This window comes from Malurus melanocephalus, unplaced genomic scaffold, assembly GCF_030028575.1.
Source record: "Malurus melanocephalus ecotype Western Australia unplaced genomic scaffold, MMel_1.1 scaffold_134, whole genome shotgun sequence".
In the NCBI taxonomy this organism is placed as follows: domain Eukaryota; kingdom Metazoa; phylum Chordata; class Aves; order Passeriformes; family Maluridae; genus Malurus; species Malurus melanocephalus.
The window spans coordinates 1,437,631-1,454,554 of NW_026623366.1; the positions used below are offsets into that span (position 1 = coordinate 1,437,631).

Sequence of the window (16,924 nt, forward strand, 5' to 3'; positions counted from 1 at the left end):
CACAGTAATATGTCCCACAGTGGAGTGGTTTACCTAAGGAAAAATATAAAGTCAGGATAGCATATTTGATGCTTTTTACCTCTTACCTTCAACCAGAACCTTGTTAAGTTTTATGTGGTTCCTGAACTTATAGTAGCACTCAGTGGATTTTACAGCCTTACCTCATCTTCTCTTGGTAGCAGATACATGTTTGACATCCAGAATATACTCTGGTAGTGTAGCTCAACTACCCATTACATGAAGGAYCCCTCTTTTTATTTTTTTTCTCTAACTGCCATCTGTTAAGTCCATACCATTTATGTCTCACAATGGGAGAGATGGGGACCAAACAGTTCCTATTCTCCGTTTTCATGACACATGACTGTATTCTTCTTTGTTGTGTCTGCTATCAGCCATCTCTGTTCGAGACTGAAGTGTGTTAGTTTGTGTAATCTTTTCTTATGCATAAACCTATTCATAACTTTGATCTTCCTTGTTTCCTTTTGGTAAGTCTTTTTGTTTCATTTTTCCATGTGACCAACAGATTTTTCTCAAATTTTAAGATCTGAATTAACCATGGATTTATATGATGAAATAGTAATATTACCTCTTATTATCTTTTTTATGTCTATGATGCATACTCATTAGATTATGCTCACATTTTGGTAAAACTAGCTGTCATTACCCCAAGATGGCAAGTCTGAAGTGCAGGTTTTATCTTAGGATCCAACTTGTACATGTGAAACTTATTTTTTCACATTTAAGTCACTTCATTATTATGTGTTTGAATTTTGCTTGTCACTGGTATCATCAGTCATTATTTCTTCTAAATTTATTCTGAAGTTCTTCATAGGTGAAATATTTTAATGCCTGGGATAACCTAGTATCATTAGTAAACTTTATCATCTCACAGGCCAGTCTCCTTTTCCAGCTCTTTTATAAGCACTTTGAGCAGTCTAGAACAGATATCTGCAGAACTCCATGGGCAACATTTTTTGATTCAGGAACTAGCCATTTCCTCCTAACACTGTTTTCTGTCTTTTGCCCAATTAATTATCTGTGCAAGGACCTTGTTCTTATGTCAATGTTACCAGTTTTCCTTAAAGGCCTTAGTTAAGGGTTTCTGTTAAAAGCTTTATGGAAACTCAACTGGAATATACAATTTAACTTTCCTTCATCCGTGCCTTTACTGATGCCTTTAAGAGCTCTGGTTCTACATGATTGTGTATGGATTCTACAAAATCCGTTTTAGCTCTTCCCCGCTGGATAATCTTTATCCTTTGAAGGATTCAGTTTTAAATGAGTGCATCTGAGTTTAGGTGTTTATGTGCAGGTGTCTGCCATGCATTGCTGTTAATATACTCAGCAGGAGTYTGGTCCAGTTGCCCAAAAGCACAGTTGTAGAGTCACCAAGGTGGATTTTCAGCCTCCCCACAAGGCTGGCAGACATAATAGATAAGTTCTGGGAGGCCTTTATCTTTCTGTAGTTGCAGCTGGAGGCCATGCAAGTGCCACTGGGATCTCAGATGGCCCTAAACCTGTGTTTGTGAGGAGCTGAATCAAGTCCCAGTGGTGTAGTCATCTGCAGCCTGGAGCAATCCTTGTCACCCTGGGGTAGGCACCTTGTGGCTCATCCTCGAGTTGATTTCTTAGCTCCACAGCAGTTATTCATATATAGGYGTCTACTTTTTGAGGGATGTCCTGCGTATCAGAGAGCTCCATACAAGGCTCAAAGTAGGTAACACACAGGAAGTATAGGAAGCGCCATAACTTTTAGGGCTGTGGATATAAGGCAGATCGGATAGGGCAGAGAATCTCACATAATGCTGGAAACCTCTGTCATTAAATGATCAAGACCTTGGTTTCAGTGGTGTTTTAGATGTTGGCTTAACAAGTCCATATACAGACATCTAATTTTAGCTTAATCTTTATCTTGCACACAGATTATCTGCTTGGCCTCTTACTCAATAAGGATGGATATAAGTATTTACATTTTGTAGGAACTCTGGGAGAATTATTGGATATTGAAGAGAATTACTTTGTAGTACTATTGCCTGTTGTCTCTTCTTAATTTTTAAAGGAAAACATACATAACAGGACATTTTGGTAAATGTATAGAATTTTATGTGTCTATCTCACATGATTCTTCTGATTTATATAGTTTAAAAGGATTGGTTTGTTTTTTCTTTTAAATTCTGTTGTCTCTTAATATGTGGGGAAAAAGAGATAGATTTTTTTTCCTGCACAAATGAGTGACAAAAACTGGTATTCTTTTAGATAATTTGTTTATTTGGAGTGTCTCTGTTCCTTCTTTTTTTGTTATACTGTTTGTTTGTGGGTTAACTCTGGTATGCAGCTAAGCACCACACATCTGCGGGGTCATTTACTCACTCAGAGAGCCTCCCCCACCCTTAATGGGACAGGAGAAGAGGAGAGGAAGAGTAAAAATGAGACATGTCATGAATAGAGATCAAAATAGTTCAGTAAATGAAGAAAGAGAGAAAGAAGTAAAAGAGAAAATAAATAAAAGAAAGAAAAGAGAGAGAGAAAGAAGGCAGTATTATATGGTGTGGAATATCTCTGCCTCATGGGTTATCTCATGGGCTGAGATAAAGACAGTTTAATAGGTAAAGCAAAAGCCACACAAAATCAAAGCCAACGAGGCATTCAMTCACCACTTCCCATGGGCAGGCAGGTGTTCAGCCATCTCCAGGAGTGCAGGGCTCCATCACACCTAACTGTGACTTGGGGAGACAAAGACCATCACTCAGAGTGCCCCCTTCCTTCTTCTTCCCCCATCTTTCTGTGCTGAGCATGGTGCCATGTGGTGTGAAATGTCCCTTGGGTCAGTTGGGATCACCTGTCCTGTCCTGACTGTCTCCTYTCAGCCTCTTGTGCACCCTCAGGCTCCTCATTGGTGGGTGGGGTAAGGAGCAGGAAAGGTTTTGGCTCTGTGTGTGCTCTGCTCAGCAGTGACTGAAACATCCCTGTGCTATCAACATTTTCATGACAAGTCCAAAACACAACCCCATACCAGCTACTAAGAAAAAAATTGACTGCATCCCAGCCAAAGGATTGACTGCATTCCAGGAAAAATTGACTGCATTCCAGGAAACATAGATACAGATTTATCAAATTCTGGTGCTCTGCTGCTGTTCTCCAATTTGATTGAGTTGATCTCTGCAATGTATAAGGTGGCACTTACCTATTTCACAGTTAACGTTTACTTCTGTATATCCTGTGTTAGGATCAACATTTGGAATTTCTCTAAATGCCTCAGATGCTATTTTTTCAAATGTCTTGATTTTATTCTGTAAGTACTAAAAAAGTAGCTGTATATAAGCTTATTATCTGTGCATGCACAGTTAGCAACTTTTATATATTTGCTTCAGATAAAAAGGATTTTCTGATTCTTTGCATGCACAGTTAATTTTGGTCTTTCTGATTTTAGATATTTCTCCTGTTTCAAGAGGCAGAAGATAAAAACAAACTTCTGAGAACTGTGGCTGGGGCRGGTTTGGACACTATCAGTAACCTAAGAGCTACGTGGGATAAATTTGAATTAATGATGGAAAGCCACCAGCTTATGATTGCAGAACAGGTAGCAATGAAAACGTAACATTTTACCTGAAAATGTTGATATTATTTTGAATATGTCTGGAAGAATAGTTTTTTCCTTGATTAAATCCATAAATATTTGTCAGTTCATTGTTAACATGGGCATTATTGAGTTGAGGGAGAGCCATCCAAGGAAGAATACTCAGACTCTTAAGCAGTAACTTAACTCTGAAGCAGTAGTTAGGGGAAACTTCTGTTGAACTGATGCTGAAATGATTGTTGTATTGTTGTACTTCTGTGTCAAAACAACTTTCTGGTGACAGAAATGGCTTAATAAATGCAATAGTTAACAGAGGAAAACAGGGTAACAGTTCAAAGATAGCATTTTTATTACATTATCAGCATGTTTTTAGTATTGAACATTTTTATTTTCTTTTCAGTTAACTTTCCTAACCTGTGCACAGTCCTTTAATTTCATTCCATAGACAAATTGCTGAACTTACTTGAAGTTCTACTGGAGATATCAATATGCCATACAAATGCAGTGATTTTTCTATACCCTGTAAGAGGCAGGCTAAGTAGGTAGTATAGGCTGAATAAATAAGTCTCAAGTTATTAGCATAATAAAAAATTAAAAACCCCCTTGAAAAAAACTAAAAAATAGGAGAATAAAGTTGAGCTATTTCTTGGGTGTTATACAAGACATCTTTTGAGTTTGATTTTTATCAGGTTGTAGTTATCAAGTTTTGAAGTTCATGTTTTGATTTTGGCCATAGCARTAGATACATTAAAAGAATTAATTTTGTCTATTGCTTTGCAGATTGAAATGATGAAAGGAAGTGTGATTTCACGAATCAATATATATCTTCAAGACCTGGAAAAATTTAAAGCTCGCTGGGATCAGCTAAAGCCAAGTGATGATGTCATTGAAACAGGTGATCAGGATGTACTCGAGAAAAGTGCTCAGATAATAAAGGAAAAGAAAAAAGAATTTGATGAACTTGAAACTGTGAAAGAAAAACTCATGTATGTATATTTATTTTCCTGTCTATTTTACTGATTAATTATGAATCTTTTACAGCAATAGTATCTCAGAAAATGTTCACTAATTTTTATCACAAGAGATAATGTAAGTAATTTAATTTGTGTTACATATTTTGCATTAGCTTTTGAGGGCCCTTTTAGTTGATTTTACCTAACATGAATCTCTTAAGCTAAATTTTTCTAGACTTTTTTTGATAAATAATTGGAGAAATCTCTTAAAGTCTTGCAAAAGGAATTTTGCACACTAAAGTCTTGATTCTGACTTGCAAAATTCTCACTAAGAGAAGGTTTGGGATATTGGTCCAAAAAGAACCTCAATSCTCTTGTAACTTAAGTGGGCAGGACCTCACCTCTCCCACCAGTAATATCCGTGCTCATTATTGCAGATCTGGAGAGGATGAAGTTTTCTATTTAACTTCTTAGCCTGACATATAAATAATGGTCAAYAACATTAACATATTCTTTCATACTTTAGCAGGAAGAAACAATTCAAAATTATTTTCTTTGCAGCTTTGATTTTGAGGGCACAAATTAATTCACTTTTTTCATAAACAGGAAATAAATTAAAGTTTATGGAAAATAGCTTTTAATATGGGAGAAAATTGTTGTTTAGAAGAGTTATGCCTCATATTTATTTATTATTTCTTTTCAAGAAGGAGATTATAAGGAAATTGCAGTTACAGCAATGCTTTTTAATGAAGCCAATGACTTTTCTTAAAAAATTATGATGATTTCTGTATGGTACCATTTCTTAAACCATAAAAGTACAGTGGAATAATGTAATGCATAATGCAGTGATCTTTTTATGCAGTGAAGAATGCCATCATTTTAAATTGGAAGAGCCTGACTTATCATTGTCAGAAGCTGTCAGTCAAGATATTCAGAACTGTGCAGAAGTCTGGGCACTGTATGAAGAGTTTTATCAAGGTTTTCAGGAAAAAGCCAAAGAAGACTGGATTACTTTTAGGTAATATTTTCTTACTTTATTTTTAATGGACATACATGTATGGTTGTAGTRCTGTGTTGTTATGAACTTTTTATGTTTGATTTTCATGCAGAAGTAAAACATACCTATTTGAAGAATTTTTATTTAACTGGCATGACAAACTGAGGAAGAAGGAAGAACATACTTTAATGACAGTAAAGTTGCAAAAAGAAGTGGACAAATATAAAGTAAGACACTAATTACCCTGGAAGTGTTSAAAGCCAGGTTGGATGGGGCTTTGAGCAACCTGATCTAGTGGAARGTGTCCCTGTGCACAGCCAGGGGGGTGAAACTAGGTGATCTCTAARGTCATTTTCAACCCACATGATTCTGTGATTYAATGAATTTCAAAAAGGCCTGTRAAACAAAWRATGTTTTGGTATTCACATGTACATATTTTTTTCAATAGATGATAATTCCACTCCTGAAATATGTAAGAGGAGAACATCTTTCTCCAGACCATTGGCTGGATCTCTTTCGTCTTCTGGGTCTTCCCCGAGGCACAACACTTGAGGGTTTGTTATTTGGAGATCTATTAAAAGTGACAGATGCCATTATAGAAAAAACAATGGAACTTAAGGTATGAATAATTTTAAATACAGGATCTACAGATCTTTTATGGTTTATTTTATGCAGTATGGCTTATTTTACATTGTTCCATATGCATGTATTTTTCATACTATGGAAGTAGAATTTGTGTTATATTTTTGAATGGAGAGTTTATTGCAAGCTCTGCAGTTTCAAATGAGATCTATTCTTACTTTTAAATAGGATTTGAATTGCCGAGCTCAAGGTGAAATCACAATCAGAGAAGCACTACGTGAGCTTGAACTCTGGGGTGCTGGAGCTGTCTTTATGTTGACAGATTATGAAGATAGCCAAGGCAAGACTATCAGGCTGATTAAGGACTGGAAGGACACTGTCAACCAAGTTGGAGATCATCGCTGTCTTCTACAGTCTCTTAAGGACTCTCCATATTATAAAGGTTTTGAAGATAAAGTGTCCATCTGGGAAAAAAAGCTAGCTGACTTGGATGAGTATCTGCAGAATTTAAACCAAATTCAAAGGAAATGGGTCTATTTGGAACCAATATTTGGTCGTGGAGCTCTACCCAAAGAACAAGCTCGTTTCAATAGAGTTGATGAAAACTTTAGGTTAGTATTATGGAATCCRATTTACCATTTTTTAGTGTCTTTGACATGTAGTCTAGAACATTCTTCATGATGAAAATATGTGGAACAATTGGTATATGTAGGGAGAAGAAAGTCAGCAACAGGGGTTCAGAAGATAAATATGTGTGATGGCAACATAAAGGTGGTACTATTTTCATTTAACGGGGYACATGTGAAGAAAAGAATCACATGAAGCATCAAAGACGGCGAGCAAGGCAGGCAAACACAAGATAATTCTTATCATCAGAAGTAGAGGTGATATAATTATTTTTTCAAGAATCATGTTGAAGGCCATCACTTTGTTCACTAAGAAAGTACACACAGACATTTGGGAGAAACAAGTCAAAAGATAAAAAGGGAGTAAGTTTTAGAAATATAGAACAATATGTACCATTATCTGTCTTGGCTTGAGTAAAATGACTTGAAATAAAAGTCAAGAACTGAATTTTCTTGGTTCTGGGTAAAGAAATTTTAACAGGAAACCATTTTTTTTAAAATTACATTGGAGAGCATTGAGGTAAATTCTGAAATGTTTCATCATTAGTACTGAAAACTGAAAGTTATTTATCAGCTGTTTATAATACTTGCCTGTATGTTAATTTTTATTTACTTAATTTTATATATATCATATTTAAATTAAAGTTATAATGGATTTATGAATTCTTCTTTCTTTTTTTTTTTTTCTGTCTAGATCCATTATGTCAGATATCATGGCAGACAACAGGATAACATCACTGAATGCCCGGGCAGGAATAAAAAATACCTTAATTACCATACTTGACCAGCTTCAAAGATGTCAGAAATCTTTGAATGAGTTTCTGGAGGTACAATGAGCATACAGTTTTTTATAAAGAAAGTTGGTAAATTCAAGTTCAAATCAACAAAGTTGATTTTTTTGTTTTCATAACAGGAAAAGCGCTCAGCATTTCCCAGATTCTATTTCATTGGAGATGATGACTTATTAGAAATTTTAGGACAGTCTACAAATCCTCTGGTTATCCAGTCTCATCTTAAGAAACTTTTTGCTGGTAATGTCTTACTCTTCATTTGTGAAATGTACTTATTTAAAGTGAGCTTCTGCAAAGCTAAGTAATATGTTGCAGTTCCTCTCTTTTCATGACTAGACACTAAGTAGTTATTGATTTTGAGACTATACAACTTCATTGATGTTTTCTGATTAATAGGCATTAATAGTGTGAGCTTTGATGAAGAATTTAAATACATAATTGCYATGAAGTCTGTCGAAGGAGAAACTGTGCCACTTAGAAATAAAGTWTTTCTGTCAAATGATGTGGAGGTAAGGAAATCATATCCTAGACTAGTTCAAACATCTCTGAGAAATTATTTTCACATGTATATTTTGAGTTTTTTCATCTCTTTGTCAGGTGTGGCTAAACAGTTTGGCTTCAGAGATGAAGGAGACCCTGAAAAAAATGTTAATTGACTGTGTTGATGCTGGAAAAAAGTCACAAGGTTCAATTGATCCATCTCTCTTTCCTTCCCAGGTAGTAGTTGATCCAGTGCCCCTGTAGTCTTAGATTTACCAAATAAGTTATTTTTAGTTTCAGAGCTGTACATTTGGATTTGGAAAATAATAACCCCAAACCCCATTTGACTCATTTGCCATATAGAGAAGTTCTTAAAAATATATGCTCTTATAAATTCCTTTGTAAACATTTGAAATATTCAAGTCTTTTACATGGCAATCTGATGTATCATTTAATGGAAGACTTGCTGTGTTAAATTACATTGCAAGTTCTGGCAAAATTTTGCCAAGTTTTAAGATGGGTTTATTTGTTCATAGTAGCAAAGCAAATGTAGATCTCTGTTTAAAAAAATTATACAATAGAAAATTTAAAATATCAGGCATAATAAGCAATTACAAATTAATTGAAAAACTGTTCAGTTTTTATRTGTGTTCTGTATTTGTAAAAGATAATTTGAACTTTCTCTTCCAAAGATACTTTGCTTGGCAGAACAAATTCTGTTCACTGAAGACGTTGAAAGTGCTATCAAAACCCACAATCTGCAACAATTAGAATTAGAACTCACAGCTAAACTGGACCATTAYACTAACATTAGTAGTGATATAGAAGATTCTGGGAATACAGGTATAAAAATGATAATGAATATAAAATTTATTATTATGACTGCAGTTGTATAGTATTTTACATTCTGTTTATTTAATCAGGAAATTATATAAATCTGTCTCACTTGGAGTTCACAAAGCTGAGTTACATAAAGTCACTCACCTATTATAGCCAAAATTAGAATCTTTGATATTTCAGAGTATACAAAAGGATTTTTATTTAGATTTGAAATTATCTCAAAGGATTTATGTATTTGGGGATCTCTTAATTTTTTTGGTAAGGTTCTATCTTTTAATTTATGTATCCACTGATAATTTGTCTTCACCTACTGAACAGTGCTCTAGTACTTTGTTTCACTGGGAGTGGCCAAACAGCACTTGAGATACRTTATGTAAAACAAGTATATTCTGTACAACTGTGTAGGTGATTCTCTTTTTCTATGTTAGATGTACATATCTGCCTCTCAACTAATAATTCTTGAGTACCTCTGAGGCAAAACAAGCTGGTTATTCTCAAGATATGATTGTTCTGAATCTTTTGTAGTCCAAAATGGGTTAGAATAAATATGSTTCTGAGTTCTTTTTCCTCTCTTTTGACCAGATGTGGGGCTTTGAGTGACTACCTCAGATGTAAAATTCTATATTGTAGGTTAGGTGAGATAGCTTTCACCTTAGGTATACAAAGACTTAATTTGACATGTAGTTGATAATMTTCCACCACATTTGTATAGCTGCTTACAGCATTAAATTCTAGTTTACAATTCGTGAACTGTAAACATCTGATACGTTAATTAGAGATAGGATTTATATCACTTACTTCCAGAAGTCTGTAAGTGTGGTTCTTTATCTGAGGTCCCCCCTGTGCTTTCCTATAGCTATTTGAGAAATCTCATCGTTTATAGAGGAGTGCTCATTTCATCTGTTGTTTAATACATTATGTTAGCTTTTTAGTTTGGATAATAGATGTGGTTTTTAAGTGAGTTGCCTGATTATTCCTGCTTACTTTGCTTTAATTCCCATCATGGAATAGAAGCACACAAACTGGACTTCTTTCAAATGAAACTAAATTAAACAGTATGCTCTAAGAGTACACTTAATGCACCCAATCTGTTAATGAACTTTCATTCTACATCACCATTTATTCTGAGTAAAATCTCCAGCGTGCATGTAGTGTGATTTTTAGATCCTTTATAGTTGACTCAGCAGGTTGGGCCACATTGATTACTGGAGTGGATATGGCTATTAACACTCTTGGCATAAATTGCCTTGCAAGAAAAACCTCTCCCTCTCCCTCTCCCTCTCCCTCTCCCTCTCCCTCTCCCTCTCCCTCTCCCTCTCCCTTTTGTCTCTCTCACTCCCCCCATTCCCCTATGCAGAGACAGACAAAATCACTCCAAAATTAGTGATGTTACCTGATGGTTTACGTTGTCTGTCAGGATCTTATTTTACACTGCTTGCTTTAGAAAATAAAAAAACCTTTATATAATTCAAACAAGGTCTAAATAAAATCTGCTAGTAATAGAAAGGATCACAATGAACTTGCAAATGGATAACGTGTGTCTTCTTTACTACATTGTTGTGATTTTTTTTTTTTTTTTTTTGTATGATGATTTGCAGAATCTGGAGTCCTTGAGCTCAAGCTTAAAGCTCTGATTCTTGACATCATTCATAATATTGACGTGGTAGTGCAGCTGAATCAAGCTCAGGTTCACAGTGTTGAAGACTGGGCTTGGAAGAAACAGCTGAGATTTTATATGAATGACCAAAAATGTTATGTTCAGATGGTAGATGCTGAACTCCAATATACTTACGAATATCAGGTGTTGTATTTTTAACTTTTACCTAGTGGCTTTTATTTATGAGTCAAACACTTTCTCATTTCATACATGCTTCTGATTGTCTCCCAATTGTTACCATTTTTCTAAACTTTAKTGTGTACTTAGCATTCTATTTCATAGAAAATATTAAAAGATAAGGTAGTAAWTTTTATTCCTGATGCTGATGGGGTAAATGTAAGTTGAATCAAAGTAGCTGTATTATCATAGAAATCTTTCCCAGTGTGCTTGCTATTCTATATCTGTAGTTGTGAAAAAAATTGAAGGATACTTTGGCATTYGGTATAAAATTAAGAAAGCATTGTAAACAAATTCAAATACTTAATGAGATTGATAGAAATTTTGGTTATTGCTTTATATTTTCAAATTAATTAATTATGAATAAAATTAATGAAATTTGATTGCCAGTATTTTCTGTCTGCCAATTAATATAATTTGTATTGTTTCTGCAGGGTATTTCCCCAAAACTGGTTTATACACCTTTGACAGATAAGTGTTACCTAACTCTTACTCAGGCCATGAAGATGGGCCTTGGAGGAAATCCCTATGGTCCAGCTGGAACTGGGAAGACAGAATCAGTAAAGGCCTTGGGTGGACTTCTTGGAAGACAAGTATTAGTCTTTAATTGTGATGAGGTGAATATGGTTTTGTTTAATTTAGGAAATARTTACCTAGGCCCATAAAGCAATATTATATTCCAGAAATAATATTAACATTATAATTTTAAGTATGATTATATCGATAATAGCAATAGTTATTGTTGATGATGATGGCGATGAAATTATTCTGATAATATGTCAGTTGCCATTAGAAATTTRTGCATATTTGCAATGACATATATTTTCATGGATGAGAAGACAGTCTTTTGTATTTTCTTGTTACTTGAATTTTGACAACATTCTTTTTAATTTCAAGGGCATTGATGTGAAGTCAATGGGACGCATATTTGTGGGCTTAGTGAAATGTGGTGCCTGGGGCTGTTTTGATGAATTCAATAGACTTGAAGAAGCTGTATTGTCTGCAGTATCAATGCAGGTTCAGACAATTCAACATGCATTGAAGAAACACAGCCCTGTATGTGAGATGCTTGGCAAAAAGGTACAGCAAAAGTTCATTATTTTGTGCATAAAGAACAGATGTAAAAACTGRTTAACTTAACATAGTCCACCCAGTGTTTCTCAATATTCTTTCATTTGACAATATATTATTACAATGCATTTCTAATGCTAGGTCGAAATGGATCCTAATTCTGGAATTTTTATCACTCTGAATCCTGCTGGAAAAGGTTATGGAGGAAGACAAAAACTGCCTGATAACCTCAAACAACTTTTCAGGCCAGTTGCTATGACTCATCCAGACAATGAACTCATTGCAGAAGTTATTTTGTATTCAGAAGGCTTTAAGGATGCTAAAATACTGGGTAGAAAATTAGTGGCTATTTTCAATCTAGCAAGGTAAGCTTTCACCACCTCACCTCCTTGTTCCTTAGTAAAGTTATCTTTTTAATTCTCTTCCCTTGTAACTCTTAAATCTATGTGATTAACCATGCACATCTCTGTACAGATACTTTTAACTCATAAAATAAAACTATTGCAGTATATTGGGTGGTTGAGGTGTGAAAATATCTTGAATGCATTTATAATCTCAAGGGAGCAATTTGCTGCTCCCCTAGTATCTCACTAAATATAAATGTGAGCATATGAATGCTCACAAGCATTGTTTGTGTCTAGACTCCTGAAATTGTTGAAATGCAAGTGACTGTTTGGTTAAAAGTGTGTGCATTAGAGAGTACAAAGATAAGAGGTTGTAGTGAATGCTGTTAGGGTCAATAATAAATATATGCTGATAATTCCAGAGTGTCATTGTTGTATTTCTGAAATGCATCTTAGATGACACTACAGATACTCACCTGTTTCTCTTTTGACCAAGCCCGTATTATAAGTGTGTTCATTCACCAACCCAAAATTTCAAATGCTRGAGCTTATTACAATATTGTTGTTTTGAAACTCAGGGAGCTTCTGACACCACAACAGCACTATGATTGGGGTTTACGAGCACTGAAGACTGTTTTGAGAGGCTGTGGCAGTCTTCTTCATCAGCTGAAGAAAAGTGATGCAAAGCAAAAAGGTAAGATTGACCATACCAAACTTTTGATTCTTTAGGATCTTGTAAAAGTATAATTCACTACAGTGTTCTTGTTCACTGGAGTTTTAAGAAGCCATGGCTTGAATCTTGAGGCAATTGAGAAAAGAATGAAATATCTATAAAAGCCCACCTTCACTAGGAGGTCACAAAAGGCTTGTCATGTTCTACACYGAGCTTTTATATGATGATGAGAACATATATTTCAAGAGTTCATTTGGGAATTAATTTAAGTGATTCTCAAAGACATGTTTTCACTTGTTTTAGGACAGGAGAATTGATCCTCTGATGTTGTTGTTATTTGTTAGTTATCAGACCATTTTGATTCTATGTGAATTTTGCAAAAATTKTCWCATGGCATTAGATTCAGATTGGTAGACAGAGATGAATATAAGGATAGGTAGAAATGATGGAAATGTATTGGACTTGACTGAGTCACTGTATTTTTTAAAGATTCTTTAAATTATTGTTGTTTAGATTTAAATGAGAGGGAATTAGGAGTGTGGAATGCATGAGCATTTCACATCTTTAGGAGACAACAGCTGCTTCCTGTTTGCATAAACAGATTATATATAAATTTTGGTATAACAAATGGTCTGCATGTGGCCAGCATCATAAACACCTCATGCCTGTCCAAAATGCCTTTGTGGGCATGTGTCACACTTACAGTAAGTATGCCTAACTATGCCTAGATTCCAGGAAGAATGGTACATGAACTGGGACATAATCTATGTTCCGATTCTACGTTCAGTGCCTGAGCAGTGTTGAATTGTATATTCAAAGAAGAAAAACCCCAACAAACAGTTTAAACTGATCTGTTTGCTTTGTTTTTATTTCCAGTGGATGAAAGTCATATAGTGGTTCAAGCTTTGAGGCTGAACACCACATCAAAGCTTACATTTGCAGACTGCACACGTTTTGATGAGTTGGTCAAAGATGTATTTCCTGGCACTGATTTTAAAGATGTGGAATATGCTGAGTTAACTGCAGCTTTACAACAAGTCTGTGAAGAAGCAAACTTGGAAATTATAAGCACACAGGTAAACATCGCTATAGCAACAAAATGGCATTATTCTGAATTGGGACTGATTAATATTACATTCATCTGACACATTTCTATTTTCTTTTTAAAAATATTTTATATAAAAAAGTGAGAATAACTGGTAGTTATATTCTAATTACATGCATATGAAAAATTTGATGTGTGTTTGAAGCATGGCAGATCAGTTATGTAATTGAAAGATTAAGATGTGAACATGTGACACTCAGTTTCATTCTAGCCAGGTGCAAATACCAGTGAATATTTTGGACAGTGAAAGAATGAAATATGTGAATACTTGGTATTCTTAAGCAGTTCTCTGTCTTGTTTTTATTTATTTACTTTGGAATAGGACAAAGTTTTGTAACTGAAAATTTGTTAAATGCTCAGTAAAAATAAGCCCAAAGATGATTACTATTTTTATATTAGCAATTTAGTGAAATATTTCTAACATGTAAAATAAATTTCTTCATAAACTTCACTAGCGTAATTTTAATTATTCCTGCAAATATCTCTTGTTTAAAAAACCAAAGTGACTGCATGCAAAGTAAATCAAAGAAACGCTATAAAAGAACATGTTTGATTTAGCTTTACAATTTCACATAACCACTATCTCTTAATTGTCTAGATCAAGAAGGCTTTGGAGTTATATGAGCAACTGCGTCAGAGAATGGGWGTAGTTATTGTAGGTCCAAGTGGTGGAGGTAAATCAACGCTCTGGCGGCTGTTGAAGRCAGCTCTTGGTAAAACTGGCAGAGTGGTGAAGCAGTACACAATGAACCCCAAAGCTATGCCCCGACATCAGTTACTGGGTCGCATTGACATGGACACCAGGGAATGGTCTGATGGAGTGCTCACAACCAGCGCTCGGCAAGTGGTGCGAGAGCCCCGAGGTAYGGCTGGGAGGGACTTACAGATCATGACACTGAAATTACTGAAATCTTTCCTTTTCAGCTACATCTTTAGATTGTGTTAKTGCTTGCAGATAGCATAAGGCAAGAAAAACTTCGGGTAACAATTGCAGTCAAGAGCCTTGGTACATATTTCACAAATTTTGTGGTAAGATAACAAAAATAGGAAGCAGAAGGTAAAGCATGTAAGCATGTAAGGAGTGTCTTCATAGAACTTTAAGTCACAATGAAAAAAGAATAATAAATAGGGCTTAGATAGCAAGGGGTGATTTTTGAAACTGTTTTTCTTGGGTTTGATATTTTATTTTGTSTCTGGAAATAGATATTACTTCATGGATAATTTGTGATGGTGATATTGATCCTGAATGGATTGAATCTTTRAATTCTGTTTTGGATGACAACAAATTGTTGACTATGCCCAGTGGAGAAAGAATTCAGTTTGGTTCAAATGTCAACTTTATATTTGAAACTCATGACCTTAGTTGTGCTTCTCCTGCTACAATATCTCGAATGGGAATGATCTTTCTGAGGTAARTCACAGGAGTATTACACACTTTTAAAGTAAACAAATATACTTTTCTTGAAAGGTATTCTCAGGTGGAGGGAGCTGTTGATTGGTTGCTTATACTTAGGAAGCCAGTCACTGGGGATGTTTCTTTAGGTTGCATGTCCCTTCATTGCTGTTTGTTATAATCTTTTGACTTAAATACCTCAGATTTTTTCAAAAAGACATGGAGAATTCTTTGTTGGAGAGCTGAATATTGGTTAGAAATTGTTAAAGTATTTTACCAGATATTTTCTGGAATTTTGTTGTTACTTTGAAACAGTCTGTTTAAAGATGTGGATGCCTTGTATTTATCTAAATCTTGTTTTGCTTTGACTTAGTGATGAAGATACAGATCTTAATGCTCTAATAAAGTCTTGGCTAAGAAGTCAGCCTGAAGAATGCAGATACAACCTTGAAAATTGGATTGGGGACTATTTTGAAAAGGCTTTAAACTGGGTTGTAAAGAAGGTTAGTAAATGAATACCTAATCAAATTTCMGCTTCTGTTAAATATGGTCCATTTTTCTAGTTTTTAAGAGACCTGCATTATCTCCCCTTGGGGAACATATATGGTCCTGTTGTGTTCTTCTAATTATTTTTRCTTCTAGTTCTTTCACCCATGGCATTTTTAAGACTTTTAAAGTATCAAAGGAAAATCCGGTTCCTCAGGCTACARATCCCCTTTGGTGCTAAAGAGTAAAATCCTTAAAGAATCTGTTCAAAAGGAAGATTTCCAGTATACAGTTATGTTTATTCCTTATATATTCTCAAAATCTGTGAGGAAAGTTCAGATTGCTTATCCTAAGCTACATGTACTCATGGTCTGAAATTAAACTCTCCAAATTAATGCTTAAAAATAATTTAATGCCAAGTACTCTTTCTAGAATAATAGCAGTGTTCAGATCTTTTGTCGTTTGTGGGCATGTCAAAAAACAATGGGTAATAATAGTGTGCTAGGAACACATTGAATTTATATTGAGGAATATGTTTAAATCTACTACAACTTTCAATTTACAGAATGACTTYGTGGTAGAAACAAGTTTAGTCGGAACTGTGATGAATGGACTGTCTCATCTTCATGGGAGTACTGATCGTGGGCAGTTTATTATTAATTTGTTACGTGGTCTTGGTGGCAATCTCAAAATGAAGTCACGACAAGAATTTGCCAAAGAGGTAATCTCTGTGCTCTAACTTGATTTTAATTTATGTTGTGTCTAGGGAAGTAACTGAGTAGTAAGGAAGGTTTTATGTGTCACTGATATATTTCATTCATGCCAGATAGCAATTCTTTGATCCTGCATCAAGAGATTCTGAAAYGCCTTTTTCCATTCTGCTTACGGCAAAAACCCTCCGTAGCAGACTGTGTGTGTCTCTATGTGTTGTATATGTAATTCAGATTCATTTTTGTTGTTTTCTATTCAGAATAATTGAAATAATCAACTGAGGACTTTGCACCTCATCAGGGAGGTATGTGTAGGGCATTAGATTGAGGTTGCATATTGTATGTTCTGGTGTGCAGTTCTGTCTTTGTGTAGATACTTGAGAGCACAAGGGCGAGGCGTAAGTGTTGGAAAACTATTAGGTATACTGCACCATAATGCCTTGAGAACACTGACCTTAGAGA

The 16,924-nt window shown here is 34.9% G+C and overlaps 1 protein-coding gene across 1 annotated transcript in view; it reads left to right on the forward strand.

The window, feature by feature from the left end:
* DYNC2H1 (dynein cytoplasmic 2 heavy chain 1) overlaps positions 1-16,924 on the forward strand; it is a 142,392-nt gene that overhangs the window by 15,380 nt on the left and 110,088 nt on the right. The window contains exons 21-41 of the mRNA XM_057370832.1: positions 3,431-3,580; positions 4,358-4,563; positions 5,393-5,548; positions 5,640-5,754; positions 5,976-6,146; positions 6,338-6,720; positions 7,430-7,562; positions 7,649-7,766; positions 7,923-8,035; positions 8,124-8,243; positions 8,699-8,849; positions 10,445-10,647; positions 11,115-11,297; positions 11,578-11,760; positions 11,893-12,116; positions 12,674-12,789; positions 13,645-13,844; positions 14,472-14,736; positions 15,077-15,284; positions 15,640-15,769; positions 16,318-16,473. Of these exons, the coding sequence (XP_057226815.1) occupies positions 3,431-3,580; positions 4,358-4,563; positions 5,393-5,548; positions 5,640-5,754; positions 5,976-6,146; positions 6,338-6,720; positions 7,430-7,562; positions 7,649-7,766; positions 7,923-8,035; positions 8,124-8,243; positions 8,699-8,849; positions 10,445-10,647; positions 11,115-11,297; positions 11,578-11,760; positions 11,893-12,116; positions 12,674-12,789; positions 13,645-13,844; positions 14,472-14,736; positions 15,077-15,284; positions 15,640-15,769; positions 16,318-16,473 (3,684 nt within the window). The remainder of the gene's footprint in view (positions 1-3,430; positions 3,581-4,357; positions 4,564-5,392; positions 5,549-5,639; positions 5,755-5,975; positions 6,147-6,337; positions 6,721-7,429; positions 7,563-7,648; positions 7,767-7,922; positions 8,036-8,123; positions 8,244-8,698; positions 8,850-10,444; positions 10,648-11,114; positions 11,298-11,577; positions 11,761-11,892; positions 12,117-12,673; positions 12,790-13,644; positions 13,845-14,471; positions 14,737-15,076; positions 15,285-15,639; positions 15,770-16,317; positions 16,474-16,924) is intronic.